General features: G+C 32.7%; 2 protein-coding genes across 2 annotated transcripts; one reads left to right on the plus strand and one right to left on the minus strand.

Annotated features, from left to right (window-relative positions):
• Nucleotides 1-549: 549 nt before the first annotated feature.
• On the minus strand, nucleotides 550-13531 carry LOC106110826 (EF-hand domain-containing protein D2 homolog). The gene is made up of 3 exons (XM_013292748.1): nucleotides 13226-13531; nucleotides 2063-2227; nucleotides 550-1255 (listed from the first exon to the last, which is right to left on the minus strand). The coding sequence occupies exons 1-3, from the start codon at nucleotides 13393-13395 to the stop codon at nucleotides 1003-1005; spliced, it is 588 nt and encodes a 195-aa protein (XP_013148202.1). The 5' UTR covers nucleotides 13396-13531; the 3' UTR covers nucleotides 550-1002.
• Nucleotides 13532-16274: 2743 nt separating this feature from the next.
• On the plus strand, nucleotides 16275-21021 carry LOC106110821 (sodium channel protein Nach). The gene is made up of 14 exons (XM_013292744.1): nucleotides 16275-16492; nucleotides 16567-16737; nucleotides 17037-17166; nucleotides 17519-17640; nucleotides 18016-18121; nucleotides 18410-18564; nucleotides 18752-18881; nucleotides 18948-19040; nucleotides 19235-19374; nucleotides 19715-19845; nucleotides 19928-19987; nucleotides 20207-20417; nucleotides 20527-20700; nucleotides 20828-21021. Exons 1-14 carry the CDS (start codon nucleotides 16476-16478, stop codon nucleotides 20931-20933), a joined length of 1746 nt encoding a protein of 581 aa, XP_013148198.1. The 5' UTR covers nucleotides 16275-16475; the 3' UTR covers nucleotides 20934-21021.
• Nucleotides 21022-21848: the final 827 nt, after the last annotated feature.

Below are 21848 nucleotides of genomic sequence, written 5' to 3' on the forward strand. Positions count from 1 at the left end.
CAAAATTACACATCACATATAACATAAATATTATCTGAAACATGTTTAACATGCTAGATTTCCATTTTTCAGTACAAAAAGAAACGGAAATAACTTTTCAATAGACATGGACAGGAATTATAGTATCAAATATTAAAAAAATTAAAATCAGTTCATTGTAAAATTATATCAAAAACATTGATTTTCATGATTATTTTATTTAATGCGTTCCATAAATATTATCTATGCCTGACAAACAATAATATGAAAGTAAATTAACTTTACCAATTCCTGTTAATGCAGGTTAATATTGCATATAGACTTTTAATAACATTAACATCAAAGAAATCTAAAAAAAAACAATAGTATGCAATTGACTTCCTAAACTTAAATACACAGATTAAAATATATTTTGTTAAAAAGTATTTTACAAATAATTTTATTTCAACTGCAACATGCCACGATCATAACATTATGTATAATAATAGAACTTAAAACAAATCTAATTTAAAACTTACATTATCTTCATTTCATAAAAAGTTTCCTATCGCACTTATACTAGGCCTATTACAACTTAGGAGTCGGCAAATAATCACGTGATGTTTGAATAACTTTTTAAACCCCAGTTTAGACTTCCCCCCCCCCCTCGATTCCTCTTATTTTAGAGGACGAGAGGGACGTAATCTTTTAATATTGTTTTTAAAGTTAAATAACATTGAATTAACGTCGTAATAATACATGTGTTGTTTTAGCCCTCTCGTGATTTTGTCGGACCCCATTTCAAGTCCCACACGATTACTGGACGACCCCTTATATAAAAATGAATAAAATAACCCACAATTATTAAAAGATGTTAAATCCTCGATATTGCGATTTTCGTTATTGTTATTTGCACTCCGAAACATGTTATGTGTTTGCTTCACCAGTATAAACTCAAGGAATGGGTTTACATTTTCACGGGTTTTTTTATCAAGCCATACGGTAACAGCTTACAGACTAGACACATAAACGTTACGATAATAATCAATGTTGAAAGATTGCCGTCTTTTCTTTAAACCTTTGTCTCCGCAGAGCCTTTTCTTCAGCTTCGCGTCGTTTCTCTTCCTGTTCTTGAATAATTTCATCGTGGAATTTGTTTTTCTTTGACAATTCTTCAATTTTCGCTTCGAAGAAATTCTTTGCCCCGTTGACACCTACTTGGTCGACGTTGATTTCTGTTAATCGTGCCAGCGCTTCTAAACCGGAGTCCATTTCAAGTTCGCCTAGCCGTGCCTTCCTACAAACAAAATTAACAAATTAAGTCACTTCTTAATTTCATTATTAGACTCTACTCCTTTTTTAATTATATTAATTTGTCACGCTTTTAACAAATAATTTACGTAATTTACTACTAGTAAATAAAATGAGATTGCGATGAAGTAATGGGTTTTCCCTTAAAAAAAGCACGGTACTCGTTATAATTAAAAATGTAAGTACTCGTTGCAAAGATCAAGCCAGAGGCTGTATAAATAATAGGTTAAGGAAGTGTCGTGTTAGTTAAGATCAATAAATTGCCAGGCGTCACGCAATACACGCTAAATGGTAGGCAATTAGATGTTTATTCTCAAGATCAACACGGGAAACATTTTCTACTGTTTAAATAACACAAAGCATACAATATTTTCATTTGCAATCAACATCCATCAATTCTTAACTGTGTTGTAGTTTCGACGTAATTAGTTACCATATTTTAATCAAGGTTTCTTTCCAAACAAATGTTATATTGCTCGTGTAATTTCCCAGTAGCCAAACTTTTAAACGTTTTGATGAACAAAACCTTCATCAATAACAACAATGTTATATTGTTGATAATGAAATTACAACTTTAATGTTAGCGTAGTTGTCTGGTGCTGGATTTCTGAGGTATCCAATTTATTTTGTTATTACCTAGCGATTTATTAGCGTTAGGTTGACCTGTTTCAATGGAGTAAAATCCAAATTACGCAATTCGGAAACGCACTTCATGAATTTATTGAACCAAATTCACTAAAGAAAGATTAAACATAGCTGGGAAACCGGCCTTTAGTAATTAACGTTCACTAACCGGTATATTAGTAAGAATTCTCTGAAGCTGATCTTGTTGTCGCCGTCTTCGTCTACTTCTGTGATCATAGCTTTAAGGCCGAGGTGCGTCTGCGGCGCGCCCAGCCGCTCCATCATTCGCTTCACTTCCGTCAGGTCGAGGAAACCGTCGCGCCCCTCGTCGAACCTGGAAATCAAAACATGTTGCTGCTATGTACTTGTTTTCTATACTAATATTATAAAGAGGAAATATTGTTCATTTCATTGTAATGAATAGGCTCAAAAACTATAGAGTGGATTTTAAAAATTCTTTCACCGTTAGAAAGGTTTGTCTGTGAATAATATAGGCTACATTTTTTTATTTCTTTATTACAATTTTTAAATCTCACGCGGTCGTAGTCGCAGGCAAAAGCTAATTGTATATAAATCTAATGATTTTTTCAATGGTCAGTGCAAAGTGTAAGAATAAAACAATATGTCCGGTTAATAATATTGCTTGCTTGTTGATTGCTTAATCTTAACTACCAACGTTTTGAATTATTTTTTTTAGTCTTCACTATTTAGAGTAGACAGAAATATACTGAACTGTTTTTGTTTAAACTTTGATAGAAAGTTCTTAGAACACCAACTAAAATTCCGTTCTACGTTTGAAAATTAATATGTGAAACAAAGCAATCTTTAAAAAAAGTTGTGTATTTGAAATAAGAACAAAACGCAGTCGAAGCTACATGACGTATTTAAGTTAATTAAGACCGGTTACAAGTTAACAACATGTAATGCACATCAACAACTCGCAAAGCCGGCGTTACCTTATTTATACCGATCTATTAATAAGTAACTAAACATAATCTAAATACATTGTTATCTTTGCCTTTGGGATAATTTTTTATAAGTCACTCCGATTTTATAGCTGCTTTTCTAAATAACATATGTTTTGTAATCAAAGCTATATTTTAGGGTAACTGTCTAAAATCGGTATAAATCTCAAATATTGTTTTAACATCTTAAGGAGGGTATATGCATCTATGTAAATGCAAGGAATATTTTGCATTTAATACTAATTAAATGTGTTAAGTATAAATAAAATTTGAATTTTATATCTTAGCTGCAGAATTTTGCTTCTAAATGTTTAAAATGATATAAATGTTTATAATTAACAATTTAATAATAATAAACTCTCCTAACCGGTGCTGTGTTGAAATTAATTCGACAAAGTTGCGTTGCGTTTAGGAAGTGCGTAGAAATCGGCGGGAAATAGACCTGTCCTCAATTTAAAACCCCGTTTTAGAACACAAGAAGATTGGTTCCTTTACACGCAAAAACATAACAGCCGATTTCGTTATACAATAAATTATGAATTTTAGGCGGCAGGAATTCCTCTTTAAATATTGATTTAACCACTAATCATAGATTTGTAAGCAAAACGATACTAAGCAACTCTTATAGTGGCCATTTAACAGCGTTACAGTATAATAGATACATTTTTGACATAACAAACAACCTACATAGAAAGTAAAACAGTACACAACTGTATTTAACGTATGTGCGTAGACTTTAAATACATACCTAAATTAGACCATGTTAGATATAAAGCCAATATTATAGGCCTAGTGCGGACTGCGAGGTGAGAAGGACCGTTGCATAAGAAGTTATTTAGTTTCATAAAGAAAGTGTCTCTGTAGACTGAATGCAAATATGTGCATTTGAGTATACTTTCTCGCTATCATCACATCTTCTAATGGATATCTTATTACTGTATCATAAAGAGTTTGTTACGCAAAAAATGTAATTACCAAGTCTTAATACAGATTTCTAAATGTCTAATAATACTGGTAGCAGATTTCTTGTAGCTCGTGTCCTTGAAGATTCATAACAGCTAATTTGCAATTTAACAATTTAACAGTGGTAGTGCCCGCTTTAACATCTTAGCACGAATGGGCCGGCACGCCCGGTGTAACACCACGACCACACAGAAGACAGGCGTGAAATGGAAGCAATTCCGTGTTTCGTCTGATGTGAGTGTGGTGCCGGAGGCCTAATTTAAGTCCCTTTCCCTTTACCACCCTTTTCTTATAAAGAGAGGTTGGGAAGAGGAAGTGGATTTGACGGTGGAGGAGATGCATAGGAAGGGGAAATATCCTTTTTATGTGCGTCTCCTCCTCCGTCGGATAAGGGTAGGCAAAGCATCTGCAATTGCGGATGTCTATGGGCAGCGGTCGCTTCGCCATTTTGGCGATTTCTGGTGGCCGCTTGCTCGTTTGCCACCTTATGTTATAAAAAAAAAAAAAAGCTAATTTGCAAGTCAAATGTCATACTTATTTTTTTAAAACAATATCTTTGTCTATACAAATGACTCGTATTTCTTAGTTTTAGACCGTAAAGTGACTTCAAAATAAGAGTTTAGTTTTGAAATAACTTAAAACAAATAATAAATGACTGGTTAATTTTTTCGAAACCGTTCGAATTAGTCAAAGTATATTTGGTAAGGTATACAGAATATTAAAACGTATCCTATATGAAATATTTGATGCACGTCTATCTTTATTACTAGTCGTGTGCATGTCCCCCTCTATCCGTTAACGCTACGCCACGGCTTTGATATCTCTGATCGCAGGAAATACAACAAACAATATTATCGCATCCTTTTAGGGTAACTTCACAAGTACAAAATGCTTCTATTGTAATCCAAAGTAAAATTATACTCGTTGCGGTGTCAACATCCTATTCAAGAGGTATACCACGACACGGTACGCTATTCAAGTGCATTCACTGGCAAAAACATGTAACACCAGTCGCCATAGCAAGAAGTAGGGTTAGCAAATTTTATTGTTTCGAGACTAAGTCTGACTTCCGACCTGGAAATTGAATGGAACATTGTATTCTGTAATGTTTAGCCAATCGCCTAGAAACCTGCTTTATGGTCTGTTTTAAAAAAATACAATTACACGCAAGACACGGAGTTTAGAGTTACGTTGAGACGGGTTACGGCTCACGTCAATTGGATTATATTCTCGGATTTATATTATGGAAAAAATTATGCATGCATCAAACACGTACGATGCGCTTAGCTCCTTTCTTTTATGTACTTGCGATTCGTGTTTTATTTATGAAATTATCCTAAAAGTTGAAAGTTATTATTTTTACGTACCGCTCTGTTAAATTTTGTTCGATTAACGTAGTAAATTTTGAGAACTAAATACAACGATTTGGTGCAAGACGGATTTATGTACTTATTTACAATTTTAATGTTTATTTTATTGTACTATGAAAATGATAAAATAAAGTATTCTCATTCATAAAGAATCAGAAATCTTCAAGACAATTTTACTTTTAAAAACTTTCTGGTTTTTATGTTTTATTCATTTTGTTTTGTAGGCGTCACATTGTTTCTAAATCCCGTCTTCAAAAATATTCTCAACCTAATATGGCTGCACTTCTATCCTCATGTCAACAATTATGTATCCTTTGTTGTTTTTCTAATAGTTCGCGGCGATTGTCAAGCCAGCGTCCACCTGAATTCGCTAAACTTAACTTGCGTTTAACATCTGTAGTAAATAGGTACTATGAAGATAACTTTAAGAGAATTTATATCCTAGCCAGAGCAGGTTATGGTCAATAAAATGCGGAAAAGATTTCTTTCGCAGTGAGAGTTGTCTGCGCCTTACAAAACCTATCCCAGCCGCTCCTTATACGATCCCAGTTTATTCACTTTAGATTCCGTTTCCAGACAAGATAAGTAATAAAACTTTTAATATGCCTCGTTCTATTTTATTAATGTTCGACCTAAACTCGAATGTCTGTGCGTCTATAAAATGGCAGTAAATTGAGGTCAGTGATAATGAAATGGCAACGCCTCGCCCTACTAACATCGCAGAATAAACTACATCACCTTTGCTCCTTCGAACATTTGTCATAGACACTAATTGAACTAGGCTTTTTAGATTAGGTTTTAATTGTCACAGAAGACAATATCTACGATGATGCAATACTATTTTTATTAACAACGGTTACTAAAACATTTTTAACGTCAAGAAACTTGTATAGTATTTATCATCTTTCGCCCGCGACTTCGTCGGCTGGATTTAAAAACGAACATAAATAGCGTAAGAGTTTTTCCAAAGTATACTCTACATTTATGCAAAATATCATCAAGATCCGATAGCAGGCTAATAACTCTAACAAATATTAATTCATCTTAACTTTCGCATTATAACATTGGTAAGAAAGGTAGGTATCCAGTTCATCTCATAACAAAAATAGATAAACAAATTAGGGCAGATACACGTCGCCAAGCCACAAGCAACAACAGAAGCGGTACTTGAACCCACAGTATGAGAGGCTCTCAAAAGTGCTCAACTTGTTATGCAAAACTTTTTTTTTCATAATTATGTCAAGGTGTGCAAAATGTTAATTAATGTTTCTAAAAAGATTTTTATCTTTTTACCCGATAAAGCTATAAATTCTTATACCCATATAAAAATTTTGCGTGGTTGGATTGCCCGCCCACTAAACTATACCCGATCACCTTTAAATCAGTGAAGGTGAGTCCTTTTCTAGGTGATTGTGCCATACAAAAGCTTTAATATCATTTCTTGTAATGATATACGCTATGGAAATGTTTAAAAAAAAAAACAAATCGCATCTTTACTTCTGAAACTTGAAGATAAATGAATAAGTAATCGTAATTACGTTGCATTTTATTGAAATAACGAATTTAAATTCTATTACATTATCAATCGAATATTTACAGTTGCGACATGCAATAAAATAGAAATTAAAACTCGCACGCAAATTTAACAAACCCGATATTTTATTGCATTACATAACAACACTAAATACTGTATAAAATAACACATAACTGTTTAAATATAGCCTGTTAAATTTACACACTGCCAGATATGATTCATTAGAAATTAATGCAAATTTAAATTGCATAAGATCTTTTTAATAGGAATGGTAAATTTATAAGTTTATTATTTTATATAAATAACCATAAGTTTGAATTTAAATAATCATAAAGTTATGCAGAACAAATGCAAAATGAAATCATCTTATGTTTAATTTGATATCAAATATTTGGAGCTAATAACACCATATTTCTTACAAAGCCTAGGATTGAAATGGTCTTAAATTGCGATAGTAGAGTAGTCACTTGTTTCTCTATAAGTCGCAGTTACGTTTGCTTACTCCTGGGAACAAATAGAGTTAGTGTTACCCATCTAGACATTGCAATGTTTGTCACCGGTAACATTCAAAGCACACGCCTATCCGATTTCGTAATACAAAATGATGTAATCGTGTCCAAATTCTACTTTTTATTCCGTCCTACATGACTTTCGCCGGCTGTAACTAAATATTCAATTAATTATTCCTATGACATTACATACAACGACATTATTTAAGGCGTATCCGTTTTAATTAAATGTTTCGGCCGTCGTTGTCTATCGATGTTATGTTATAAACAAATTTTGACCTTCTTTCTCAGGTGAATAATTAAAAAATGTCATATTGAGCAATGTGGAGCCATTTTCCTCCATTTATACCATATTTTAAATAGAGCATGATTTGTTTTCCGCCTATCCTTTTCGCCTTAAGTACTAAAAACACGGAAAGCTTGACTAATGATAGGACAAAGTATTGTTCTTTTGTGAATTCAGTTGAGTCAACTTGTTATCTTAGGCCTACAAATTAATATTGGGGCCGTGGGAAATACAATATTTGTTAAATGTTTACTTAAATAGACTATATAAATATTCCCTTAAAGATATACCAATGTAGTATGTAATAACAATAACAATGTGAGTATGTACACATTAAAACACGTATATTTTTTATTATATTACAGAGGAAAGACACTTATTGTGGCGCAATCTGTATGGATACTTGAACTGTTAACCTTTCATACATCCAATTCTTGTAAGTAAACAATATTGTCCCTGGAAATATTAATAGACTTATCATTTTATTGAGTTATCTTAGACGTGTAAATGAAATACACGTGGACTAAACGACTATCCATCTCATTGAAATAATAGACTTAGTAAATAAATGCAGACATGTTTAATAACTATAGTCATTTCTGTGAGTAATAAAGATTTTACCGCAAGTTACAATAGCTAACATGATTGCGGTTGACAAGCAAGGCCTCGACTCATGCAGAATACAGATTAAATGTAGCCCTTTCTTTTAAATTAAAAAATGGCGTTTTAAAACTAAAAACACCAGCAAAGGAGTTGAAATATCCATCTAACAGCATATTATTAAAGCAAAAAAGACTAGTAGATATTGATAAAATCTTACTAATCTCACTGTCTTACTTCTTACTATATCATATAATATAATATATAATAAATATTATAAATGCGAAAGTTTAGATGGATGGATGTTTGTTAGAGTTTGTAGCCTAAACGGCTTAACCGATCTCGATTAAATTGATGTAGATGATAATCTGAAAGAACACATAGGCTACTCACTTTTGTTTTTTTTTATTTCACGCGGACGGAGTCGCGGCCGAAAGCTAGTTCTGAAATAATTTTTGTCAACCCTAAGTTCCAACGTCAAAGTGTTATTACAATATACAGCGAATAATAGAAATCATTTATAACATAATTGCACGTGACTGTACTAATAAAAGTGGCAATGTCGAAGTTCCGTCATGATCGAGGGGGTCGCCTAAAATAAGAGCGCGGTCAACGCGACGCGAACGGAAGGCGAAATAAACACGCCACCCAATGTAACGTACTCAGAATAATTTATGTTTGAACAATTTGCGACTTGATACCGTGTGATTCACTCCGTCAATCAGCCCACCATTGATTATATGTCCTTTTAACAATTGGAACACTAAAACCTACAGACACAATACAGTAGCCTAGATGGTATTATGTGGAGCTTATAAAACTCCTAATTATTTTTTATTTCTCTCTAAACTATCACTTCTATTTGTTAATGAAGATGAATCTCTTGTTAGTTTATCATGTAACCATTAAATAATAATGTACTGGTAGCGGTAAAACGTTTCCTATATCAGCAGTTGGGACTTAAACATCAAATGGGACTGTGGTTAAGGGTAGTAGTTAACCATAAAGAAGTCAAAATATCGATCAAAGAATATTTGTAATCAATAGATATGATTATGGTAGACATTTTGTTCATTATGTCGTAATATTGTGTGGTGTTGGTGGGTATACGGTACCCCATGACAATAAAGTTCCCATAATGAAATAAAATATACAAATTCCTTCATATTATGGTGTTTGCGTTCTACATTCCGATACATTAAATAATTACAACCTCAAATCAATAGTACGTGTTATGAGATCTTATGTTATATCGCTCTTTCTTTGAAATAAATTAAATAAAAATGATTCTGGTGTTGATCTATTGTTACTATTTCATTAATAACGCGCAAAAATATACTACATATTTTTATAAACATCTTTTAAACTAAGCGAGGTCAAATTATATCTCTAATTTTTTCCCTAAAAATATTTGACATACTCTAGCTCTTACATCGCAATTTACTGGTCAATTTTCACGACACGATAAAAAGCTGATAACAATATCTAGTATGTTCTAATTATTTTATAGAAATTTAAATGTTACAGATAATTTAGTGAAATAATAATCTTGTATTTGACTATTTGATAACAATTCAATAAGCTATGAGTTTTGCTGCTTTTGCACCTTTACATTACCTACTTATTAAGTATTTTTTAAATTAATTTTTGACACGATAGACAGAAGGTAAAAAAAGTATTGTAAGAGGGCTACAGCTTCTAGGTTTCTACCCGTTTGGTCTTCGAAAGTCTCTCCCAAGCCTTTTAGGTAAGAGGGATATGATTTTCGCATATATGTTTCTTTGTTACTTTCTGTAATCTATAAGTCGTTGCTATTAATATATGCCATTAAATAAACAAAAACAAAAATAAAAGCAAGGTAAAGAACTAGAAAAAAAAAAGAATTAACTACAAAGACAACAAGGTTGCTGCAAGAAATATAGCAGCAGGAAATAAAGAAAATAATAAAAAATATACGTCATTCGGTTACTGTCAAAGTAGCATTTAAATTACAAATCAAATAATAACGGTTTCCGTTTAAAATAATTTGTCATCATTATTAATTTGAGATAAGTGGACATACAACACTCTGGAGTAAGATAACAAGCTTCGTCGAAATTTTGTCAGTATATAATGGTTGTATTATTTACATTATGTCAGAGATAAGATTAGTGTGTGAACGATAACGCCTTTACGAGGTGAGCGCTCAAGAATGTACACCTGAGTACATAAGTTGAGTAATGAAGGGAATACTTTTTAATTTCATTCAAATATTGTTTAACCTCGATTCTAAAGCGAATGAATGGAATGAAAATTCGAATCTGGAACGCCTTTCCTTTGCTTTTGTCATCCGCAAGAAATATCTTTGCACATATTTGAATAGTTCAAATAACGGTATATAACAATGTTTACGAATATGAACGCCAGTTAAGTATATAAGCACATAAGGAGACTTAGTTATTCCAAATTTGTCATCTTTATACGTTGATTCATTACGAAAACGGAATGATTCAGAGATCCATGTTCATACGCGTCATATAAAAATATTTTATGCCATTTACGTATAATGGTGAGTAACATAAAGCAGAATTAGAATTTTAAATAAGCCGGTAAGGAAATCAGAAAAGTTTCGCTGCAGAAAATTTTATTGTAAGTAGAGTTCGTTGACTCATCTCAGTCGAAGGGACATTGATTTTGTCGCGTGATATCTAGACTGAACGTTGCACTTCCTGCCAAACAAACCACAGCCAATGTCCAACATAATGTACAACACTCCTTATCGTAATTTCTTAGCAATGATTCACAATACAGTAGAAAAATTATAACACATAACCTTAAAACAACTTTCAAAACTCGATTTTCATTGTAACACGTGTTTCACCTTATAAGTCATCTTTCCATATTATAGGTCAAAGTATGCAGTTCCGGGTTTATTATTTTTAAATTGGTTGATGTTTCGCGTATTTAGCAATAATATAATAAAATAAAATCACGATTGCAAAGTTTTAATGCGGTACAGTCACAAGGCAATTTAATTACTTCAAGCAATTTTTTGTGAGACCGCATTTAGATCATAGCGAAAAGTGTAAACCGCATGTTCGCCATCAAGATTCATTACACTAACTACAAGGTTTTTTAGTCAAAACGAAACAGTAACTAAAGATTCTATCATCTACTAATAAAACTATAATTATTATTAAAATAGAAAGAATGGGTAAACTAAAACTATATGCGAAGCAAGTGAAAATTTAAAAAATGCAATAAATTAAATTTTGTATGTCATGTTTTAAAGGGTAACTTGTTAACTACGCCCTAAATTAATTAATAGTGAAATAGAAACGCAAATGCAATTAAATATAATAAACAAAGTAATTTAATGAGTCACAAGGGTAACCCCTTTGTTGACTCATTGTCAGTTTCATTTTAACACGAATTGTATTTTAGCGCGAAATATTGTCTATGTTAGTGAGTAGATGTGACCATTAAGTTACATGCAAAACTGTTTACTAATCAGTTACTCATTTTTAATGACGATTGTGTGAATAATATCCGGTAAATTAAGTCATACATCAGATATTTCGCATTTTTTATATTTTATACACAAACTAGCTCTTTCCCGCGACTCCGTCCGCGTGAAATTAAAAAAGTAAGTTGCTTATTTTTTCTTCCCGACTATATATCTAGTAAATTTCTTCGAGATCAATTCAGCAGTTTAGGCTGCAAATTCTAAGAAAATCTATCCGTCCAAAATAAGTCAATAAAGATACATGTAACATAAAAAAATATTTAGGATAAATTAAAAAAAAAACTACTAAACTGCTTTTTTTCACAATACTTTTTCTATGGGCGGGTAACAATTTAAGCGAAATTTTTTTCCACCTTATGCCACAGCAAAGTCGGCGAGGGTCCTTCGTGACAAATAGTACTTAACAGAGTCCCACGACGTCTTAATTGGTTATATGATAATTTAGTACCCAGTAAAGTTTACCGCCTTTTCATTCATCTCTTAAAGTAAGCCACGTCAAAGACGGAAACAGTCATCCATACAAATCACTACGCGGTAGTTACGCATACTTATTTATTGAATCGATGTTATTATTATTACAGCATAGTATAATACCAGTTAACGATTTGTAAACAATTTCATTCATTGTTTAGTTGTATTAATACACCGTATAACAAAACTTACTGACTCAAAATCGATATTGATGAAGAAATATGCGGGTAGTTAAAAATTATTCGTTGGTGGCAATTTATATTTTTTTAGTGTTGAAACTATTGTTTATTTCGAGTTCGTGTATTTAATAATTATTATTTATTTTCATTCGTCATTGAGCAAGAAAAAGTTGAGTAATATATGAAGTATTAAAGTATAATGAAATAATATTTGAGTATTACGTTTTCCCAATGAAGGGTTAGGCGTCTAGGTTAGAGAGAACCACGTGTTTGACGTAATAATTGAGAAAATTCAGTTACGTAAAATTGTGACAATTTGCGTGTGAATCCTGAGTAATCTCATAAGATAGGTAAATGAAAGTTTCTAATGAAATAACACTCTCTGATGAACACAACTCCCCATTCAATTTGTCTCCCACGACGGCCATGCCACACAATACTACGAAAGCATTGTTGATTTAAACTTGCACTAATTTTGTATTAGATAATGTTCAGTACACTGTAAGTTACCACTTTCACTAATATGAATGAAAAATAAAAATTATAAGGAAAGTTATTTTTGGAATTTCAAATTTATTTATTGTTAGGTAAATGTCAGCGTACCGCATTATTTATCCTTATAGGTAGATTTCTATTTAAATTTCAATACGCTATTTAGTGATTTTTATAAATGAATTGTTCAGTACAAATGCCATAAAATGGAAAAAGTAATAAACATCTACCTACATACCGAAACTGATAAAATACAGTACGTTGAAATACTGATAAATACTGCTTGGATTACTGCCTCTAATTTTAACACAGTTGTTTATTTATTGAATTCCTATAAGGTAGGGTAGATGTCTGTTATAAGAAATTACTAGTCCTTCATTATTAATATAAACGAATACATGTAGACATATTTCCTCTCAGGTAATGCAAAAAAATCAATTTAATAAAAGGCCACTCACTTGTTAAAGGTCTCCTCGTACTGTTTTATTTCCTTCCTGGTGAATTCATGAAACTCGGTAAAAACATTCACATATTTATATTTAGGTTTAACTTCGAGCCCTTCTTCCAGTTTTTCATTTATCTCCTGCCGCCTCGAGAGAATGCCGCTCAGTTCGTCGGTGGCCGACATTGTTGCGAATTACCCGCCAAAAAAAGGTAAGAGAGATTTTTTTCGTAATGTGTATATGGGAGCGCGCCGTCGAGATGCTCACTATCGTACGACCTCACTGACACTAGCTGAGCTGCCCGCTGGGCCGCAGTCAGTGCCTCGCACTCGCTCCGCGTGCGTCCTCTCGCTAATACAGTCACCACACTGTCTGATAACGACAGACTGTCCAGGACATAAAAGGACATACAGAATTATAATCATTACGTAACACGATAAAGTCTTCGCCTATTAGATGAAATTACTACAGATATCAATCCATCGCCCCTATTAACTAATAAACTCCCGTATTGTCTATCTTGTGGGAGGGTAGTTTGTCCTATAGAAAGCCTCTATTCTTAAGAAAAAAATTGTCCCATCGGCAAAATAGATTTTCGTTATCTAAAATGATTATGTATATATATGAATGATTACTCATTAACTATATGTATTAAAATGGGAAAGTAAAACATGAGCTTTTTTTTTTACTTTAATAGAAATAATTCTGCTAGGTTACAGATCTCTGCCCATCTATTGCGAATACCTGGCACTCGAAATACCAAAACGTTTAATGTTATTGACTCGACTGGATTGTTTATTATCATAAAAAAGCAATACTACGGAACGTGTTAATTAAATGTCCCTATAATGTAAAAAACGTGGTGTTATTACAATCGAGTCATCGAGTCGTGGGGGAAGGACGAATCGACGCCGACGCGGGCTCGCCGTACCGCACCGCACGCACACGCCGCGCCACACAGCTCCACGGCTTGTCTAATCTTGCCGCAATCATTGTGTATATGGTAATAACTCTACACCCAAACACAAACACTTATACACCGACCTCACATGGCCTTGAGTTCGACACCGCTAACTTATTGTATAGAAATCGAATTGAAAACCCTCGTTTTCTATAACTCATAAGTGTACGTTATGCCTAAATCATTAGGTTAAATTTTAGATACTTGTTCTCAAGAGTACATAATTATAATTAGCTAACGATTATCTTAAAGTTATTGGCTTACTATATTAATAACTTTCAAAATATGAAAATGTTTTATTATGGCGGATCAAACAAATAAGTGAATTTACCAAAAAATATTAAACACCCATGTAAAATGATTGCGAAATCATGTAATAAGGGAAAAATATAATTAACCTTTGTAAATGAATACGGTAAAATAATGAGGTCTGCGAGTATGGAATTTGCTAAAATAAATATCGAGATAAAACTTCTAAGAAACCAAACACGGGTTTAGTCTGAATGATCTGACTTGAAATTTATTTAGTCTATTTTTCAATAATGTTTATAATACAATCATTGGTGTATTAAGTTCTAGGTTAGTTATTTTATTGTTAAATCAATGAATGTAATAATTGAAGTTTGCGTTATTGTTAGTGTAACAATTAAAATTCCTATACAATTATAACATAACCTCTTTACTTCTTGTCGTACATTATTATGTTTGGATTACAATACGCTATTACCCGTCAATATCGTTCACATGAATCACAAGTTCCTTGTTCATTAACGTTGAACGTTATTTCATAACCGATTTGTTGATACTTAATCGATATTTACTATCGATTATTTACATGTTTGTTTACATTCTCTGCTAGATGATAAAACCAATAAACTATGTATGTCTCAAATACAAACTAACGGTTTTATTTTTTGTCTATCTTAGCTTGTGGTTGTTTTAATAAATTATAACCTAACCCTCTATACAAAAGTCAGTAAAATTGTTTTAGTAGTTTTCTAACTAAAAACAATTTTTAACACAATCGAGTAATGGAATAAAATATTACGTATTGAACGAAGATTACCTTTCTACTCCTTTTCCTATAACTTTCTTTACCCTTAGTCTAAAGAGTCTTGTTGTGAATTTAAAATATTAAAAGTATCTAGCTTTAATCTTATCACCTCAACAAGAAATAAAGGCTTTAGTAGTATGATTTAGGTATCGTTCTTATCCCCAATAATACCTACTTTAGACTACACCATACATTCATCTTAACCTAGAAGGTACGCTTGTGCTCTTAGACGAGCTATCATCTGCAGACACAACAAATTGGTACTTAATTCTGAAAAAGGTATAATTCTAACTAAACACATTTTAATACTTAAATCCGATACTGTAAATAATAAAGCACACGGCTTGTCGATGTGAGAGTTGAAGGCCTTGATTTCCACCTTTGGCTCCATCTTATAAAATATTTATGTCATTAGATACTTTAACAATCTATTAGCAAGGTCGAATTGTTGACTGAACGTGTTCAATTTCATATTTGTACCAAATCAATAATCATTTACTTGTTTCGTTATTTTTTCTCTCGATATAAATACTTTTTGCGATATTAAAATATTCTAGGCAGTGTTAGCTAAAAGTAGTTGGTTGAATACGTCTCTAATTTAAAAAAACAATCGATTCTATTTTTAAATTATATCATAAAGATATTATATACTTATGTCCGCACAACTCGTAAAGGACATACATGTTTTTAAATTTAATATCTACTTAATTGCCATCAAACTAATGAATGTTGATGTCAAAAGATAGGTGGGTCAGTTTAATATACGAGTAAGTAGTATATTATGTGAATGAAACAGTACTTTAATAATACTTTCGTCATATTATACGTATTTTATTTCGTATACAGTTACACTTTGCAACGCATATAACTTAGGGCTGTCAACTGTTATGTTTAATTTGTTTAAAGTTATAAATTCTAAACAAAATTGAGATTTAATTTGTTTCTTGACCAATTGTTGTTTATACACCTTTATGCGTATTTTACGTATCAGACAAGGCGAAACATTGTTTTGGATAAACATACTTGGTAGTCTTAAATTTTATTATGTAATTCTGATTATAGGCACCCCTGGGATAGTAGGTGAAATGTTATGTTATGGGAATATTTCTGGGTATACATTTTAATTTCATAATTGGCAGACAAATCCTCGGGGATATTCGTAATGGTTCTATCCAATTTTAAATAACCAAGCCCAAATAAAAAGCATACAAAAAGCATTATGCGATTTACTTCAGTTAGTCCTGGACACCATGAAGCGACACTCGAGGTTTCTGTCTCTTTAGTAACATTAAAAAAATAATAAAAAAAACAATAGTTAATAAAAACTTAATTTAATTTTAGATCGAGTAGTGTTGGGCGTGTGGACAATGATTTGGAGAAAAGTCATGAAGCACCACAAATCAGAAGGGGTAAACGATTTACCATTAAGGAATATTTGATAGACTACACGGCCAATTCCAACCTTCATGGACTTAAGTACATCGGAGAGAAAGAACGAACTCCTGCTGAAAAGTAAGTTAAATATGAACAACCTTTAAGATCTCGTAGTAGATACCCAACAGTCCTATCTCCTCTACCTTATCCTACTACCGTAGGATCGGCGCACCGGGCTTTGGTTCTCTATATAACTCGATTCTCAGTCATCTCAGTCAACACTCCCTTCTTGATCATGTCACCTTTTACGCAATCCATTCATCTTTTTCTCTAACTCTACCGGTGTGTTTGTATGTTCTTTATAATTTTTTTTTGACATAATTACTTTGAATTTCAGGCTTTTCTGGTTATTTATGTTTAATTACTTTGAATTTCAGGCTTTTCTGGTTATTTATGTTTACTTGCTGCGTCATTCTTTGTGCCGGTCTAATAAGAAAAGTTTGGATAAAATGGAACGAGAGTCCCGTCATAGTCAGTTTTGCCGAAAACTCTACTCCGGTTTGGCAGGTATTTATAAGTATGGTTACTCAAGTGTGTGCACATTATCCAATGGGATAAGCGCAGAGGGGAAAGATTATTATGAAGATCAATGATCCCCTATGATGCTTACTAATGATGATGATTATTATATTTTTAACAGACTTCTCTGTAATGTTTTAAAACGGCTTGTCTCAACTATTTTTTTTGTCGTCAGGGTTCAAGTTTGTTGTCTTAAATTAACGAAAGATTTTCTAAATTACATTATAGTCCCTAATTATTTCAATGCAAACGCACGTCTTAATTATGTTTTGTAGGTGGATATGATTCACAGCACGAGGATATAAATTGAAGTTGTATGAATTTCAAAATATTATTGCAGATACCTTACCCCGCCGTAACTGTCTGCTTTGAAACGAAGTCACTACAAACAAGATTCAATTTTACAAAATACTACCATCTATATAAAAACAATGAGACGTACATGGAAATGACGGAAGAAGAGTATGTTTGTTTATATCAATTTCATTTTTATAAGAAAAAAGTATGCACCTAAAAAATTAACACATACAGAGAAGTATTCATCAGCATTAGCATATTGTAATAAACTAAAAATATCTAACAAACCTGTTGTTAATTGCATATTTAGTCGAGGAAAAGAATAATAAGGAATTATAGGTATAAATTATAATGAAAATACCCAATGTATAGCCTCACCAGAAATATAAAAGCACTCGCCATTTGCAGGAAAAATATGGTACCAATTTTATCCGTTGATAGTGACGATAAATAAGTCGATTGAAGTACCCTCGGGCCAGGGATTTTATATTCTTGGTAAGGCTTTAAGTAATCATAACCATAAATTGTTTCATAATTTAGGAGAAATTTGTTTGAAGACATCACATTGGTGTGTGACGATCACTTGGCTCCCGCCAGAGGTCGCAAGTTCTCTGACGGGAATGCAACAGTTGAAAATTTGAAACAGGTAATAAAAGATTTGATAAATCATTACATCACGTACATTGTTAAAGGCAAAACATATTTATTACTAGCTGTTGCTGGCGACTCCGTCCACGTGGAATTTAAAATAGTTAAAAACATAACCTATGTTACTCACTAATAATTAACAATTTTTAAAATTGGCCTAGTAGTTTTTAAGTTATTTCAATACATACAAAAATCCAAAAATCCAAATCTTTCCTCTTTATAATATTAGTATCGATAATACGAGTAAATGGTACTATGTAATTTAATTTATTTCTTATTTTCAAAGGTGTCACCAAATATATCGGAATTTTTCTTCGGTTGCAAATGGAAAGACACTCCGAAAGACAGTTGTACGAATCTATTCTCACCGATATTAACAGAGGATGGTGTCTGTTATACATTTAACACATTGAGTGCTGAGGATCTGTTTAGGACGGAGAAGTATTGTCTACTTTTTACCTGAGTTAATACGAACTCCTAAAGAGGAACTAAATAGTTTTTCTATATGACCAAAGGAAAATAATAAATGTTGCCATGTTACATACATTAAAAAGATAGACGGTTGTGCTTCCTCGTAGTTTTAGAAGTAGGTCGAGGTCATTTCAAATAACTTTGATATGCTTTTCAGTTTACACAAAGAGTACCAATACTTGGAAAGTACCATAGTTAATTCTACATCTGATAACATTCAAAGATGGTCTTTGGAAGAGGGATATCCACCATCCGCACCACTAGAGACCTACCCGCACAGAGGCTCGGTAATTATTTTCTTATATAGATTACTTCCTTCGTAGAAAAAATTTATAATAATCATGTAATTCCAGGGTTATGGTGCGAAAGCTGGTTTAACATTTTTATTGCAAACCAAAGAAATCGATCTGGATTACCTTTGCAAAGGACCTGTGCAAGGCTTCAAGGTACGTTTATTACTAGTGAGTCCATTAAGATCCATTTCCACTTAGCCATTGGTCGCGCGTCACCTCTATTTATACAGAGTAGCGAGTTCTATTTACACTGGCGGCAGTGACTGCTATACAAAATGTAAGCACCACCACTAAGGTTCTCACAGTAATCATTAAACAACTGAGTGCAACAGTTAGTTATATTTTAGATTCTTCTCCACAACCCGGCGGAGTTACCACGGCTGTCACAGCAATACTTCCGGTCACCGCTGTCGCAGGAGGTGGTGGTCGCCGTCCGGCCCAAGATGATGACCACCTCTGACGGACTCAAGCCATATCTTCCCTCAGTGCAAGTGTTAACATTGTTACTAAACGAAAATGTTACCGATCATTTGTAAATTTGGTCAATGATGCAATGAACGTTTCTAACAGTAAATAGTTAACTGCAGAAATAAATCACATGTATGCCTTTGATTATCAGAATATTAGCTCTGATTTATTGGATATGCTCATTTATTGACTCTTTGAAGGTTTTGTTTTAGGTATCAGTGTTCTTTATCGCAATATTTTGCTTTTTGACATAGAAATCTTTTCTATGGGCAATATGATCAAATAAACCCAGGTTTATACATTGGAATATCCACAAAGTCTTTGTATATTTTTATTGTTTAATTGAATACCCTTTTTAGACGACAATGCTACTTCCCGAGCGAACGCTACCTTCGTTACTACAAGGTGTACACTCAGGCCAATTGTGAAGTGGAATGTTTGACCAATTTCACGTATGCGCGTTGTGGCTGCGTTCATTTCGGCATGCCGCGTGAGTTGAATACAGACTTTAATATATTGTGCATTGTGCAACTATTAGCATTCGTCTAACCTAATTTTTGAATTTATTTCAGACGGCCCCGGCATGACCGTTTGTAATGCCGGTAGTGTTGCTTGCATAAAAAAATCTCAAAGTAAGTCAATTCGGTAATAGTTCTCCACTTATTTAATGACTAGATTATTATCCGACAAATACTAAAACTTTATTGTGTTTTAGATTTTTAGTACCACATCTAGGTACGCTAGTTTTAAAAAAGGTTATTTTGAGTCATGACCTGCACGTTTCCGACTTTTCCGTCCTTTTACAAACTCCAACCTTCTTTGTGTCAATTAGTTTACCTTCTTTTGTTTAGTGGAGCTAGTTACAGTAGCCATAGAGTCCAGGTTAGAGGAAGAATCGAGTGAGAATGACACGCTAGGGGTGGCGAGAGAGGTCGCATCTCGCTGCAAATGCCTGCCAGCCTGCACCTCCATAGAATATGAAGCTGAGACTTCACAAGCTGATTACGATTGGAAGGCATTGTACACCGCTTTTAATGTTACTATCGGAGATGACATTCTTGAGTAAGTTCTTTTCTTTATTTATTTTTGCACGATATAAATGACTAGTAATAGGCTATTTTGTGCATAGTTTAATTTATTTAAAATAATTTATTCAACAATTTATTTTCAGTCAAAAATTTGCTCGTGTTATGATTTTCTTCAAAGAAGCTCAGTTTATCACTTCTAGACGATCGGAACTATATGGTCAAACGGACTTTTTGGCGAACTGCGGAGGTCTTTTAGGATTGTTTATGGGTTTCTCGATACTCAGCGTAGCCGAGATTTTATATTTTCTTACTTTGAGGTAAATGATATCATAATTTTTCTTATACAGTCAATAAGCATTTTTACTTAGCAATAGCATAATGGACTTAGAACATTATAAATTATCTAACGAATAAAATCATTAACATTAATTACCTTTGTTCCAGAATTTTTTGCATTATTTGGCGTAAGCGAAATATGAAGAAACAAGAAAATGATTTGAAGTATCCAGATTACGTAACAAGTCCAAAACCCAATAAATTAAAGCATTAACACTTGTTACCTTTTAATATTAAAAAAGCAATATTTGTGCATTTATTACTTATTTAAATGTTTATGATAATGTCGAACACTTTGTAATCTTTTTAACTATTCACGTTTTTGAATTAATAAAAGTTAAATACTACTGAGGTTTATTTTAAAAGTAGTAAATCCATTTACTCCTTCCCTGTCATCAATATTTATTGGTACTACATTGCAATTAAACGTTCGCTTGCGAAAATTTAACTAAGAGTAGTTTTTTTGAACCTCAGACACATTAAGGTCCGAAAGGAGAAGTAATTGGTAGGTAAATAAAAATCAATTACTTTATTAATTACATTGGTTTAATAATTGTAACTTAAGAGCTTGAATAAATAAAAAAATATAAATGACTTTTAAACAAAACCTATGAAGTACTTGACCCGCTTGATTTCTTTTTAGGAACATAACCAATTCGATTGTGCACTTCTTCGGTTGTTTTAGCTCCGTTACCGAGAGGTCTGGGTGTCTCAGAAATTTCATTCCTTGAAGAATTATTTGCTTGATCTCGACGCATTGCTTCGTATTCTTGTAAATCATCTAATTTTAACGTTATTTCCGTTAATGGTCTGCGAATCATGATGTAATCTGTAATAGGTAAATAATTTATCTGCTTGTGTGAAATACGAACGCATTTTTACGAAACCACCAAGGTTTTGCAAGGTTGGTAGACATTTCTATTAGTGATGTTCTGGTAATATCGAAATGAAAATTCATCACAATCACAAACCGCACAAAGGATTGATTAAATATGAATATTTGTAAATAACCTAGTTTTACAACTAATATAGCAATGAGAACACGTCTAAATCTATTTAATAGTCAAACCTCTTGTCAGTCAAAGAATGTAGAATTCTAAAAAACGTAGAACTTTAAAATTTGCTGTAC

Source organism: Papilio polytes, unplaced genomic scaffold (assembly GCF_000836215.1).
Source record: "Papilio polytes unplaced genomic scaffold, Ppol_1.0 DF824191.1, whole genome shotgun sequence".
Taxonomy (NCBI): Eukaryota; Metazoa; Arthropoda; class Insecta; order Lepidoptera; family Papilionidae; genus Papilio; species Papilio polytes.

What these genes read in the sequence shown, in the direction of transcription:
- LOC106110821 (XM_013292744.1), top strand. An exon ending in CAGTTGAAAATTTGAAACAG is followed by an intron (nt 18,122 to 18,409) that starts GTAATAAAAGAT and finishes TTATTTTCAAAG; the next exon opens with GTGTCACCAAATATATCGGA. An exon ending in GACCTGTGCAAGGCTTCAAG is followed by an intron (nt 19,041 to 19,234) that starts GTACGTTTATTA and finishes GTTATATTTTAG; the next exon opens with ATTCTTCTCCACAACCCGGC.
- LOC106110826 (XM_013292748.1), bottom strand. Translation starts at nt 13,395, where the DNA reads ATGTCGGCCACCGACGAACTGAGCGGCATTCTCTCGAGGCGGCAGGAG. An exon ending in TACGAGGAGACCTTTAACAA is followed by an intron (nt 2,228 to 13,225) that starts GTGAGTGGCCTT and finishes TTTGATTTCCAG; the next exon opens with GTTCGACGAGGGGCGCGACG. An exon ending in GAATTCTTACTAATATACCG is followed by an intron (nt 1,256 to 2,062) that starts GTTAGTGAACGT and finishes TTTTGTTTGTAG; the next exon opens with GAAGGCACGGCTAGGCGAAC.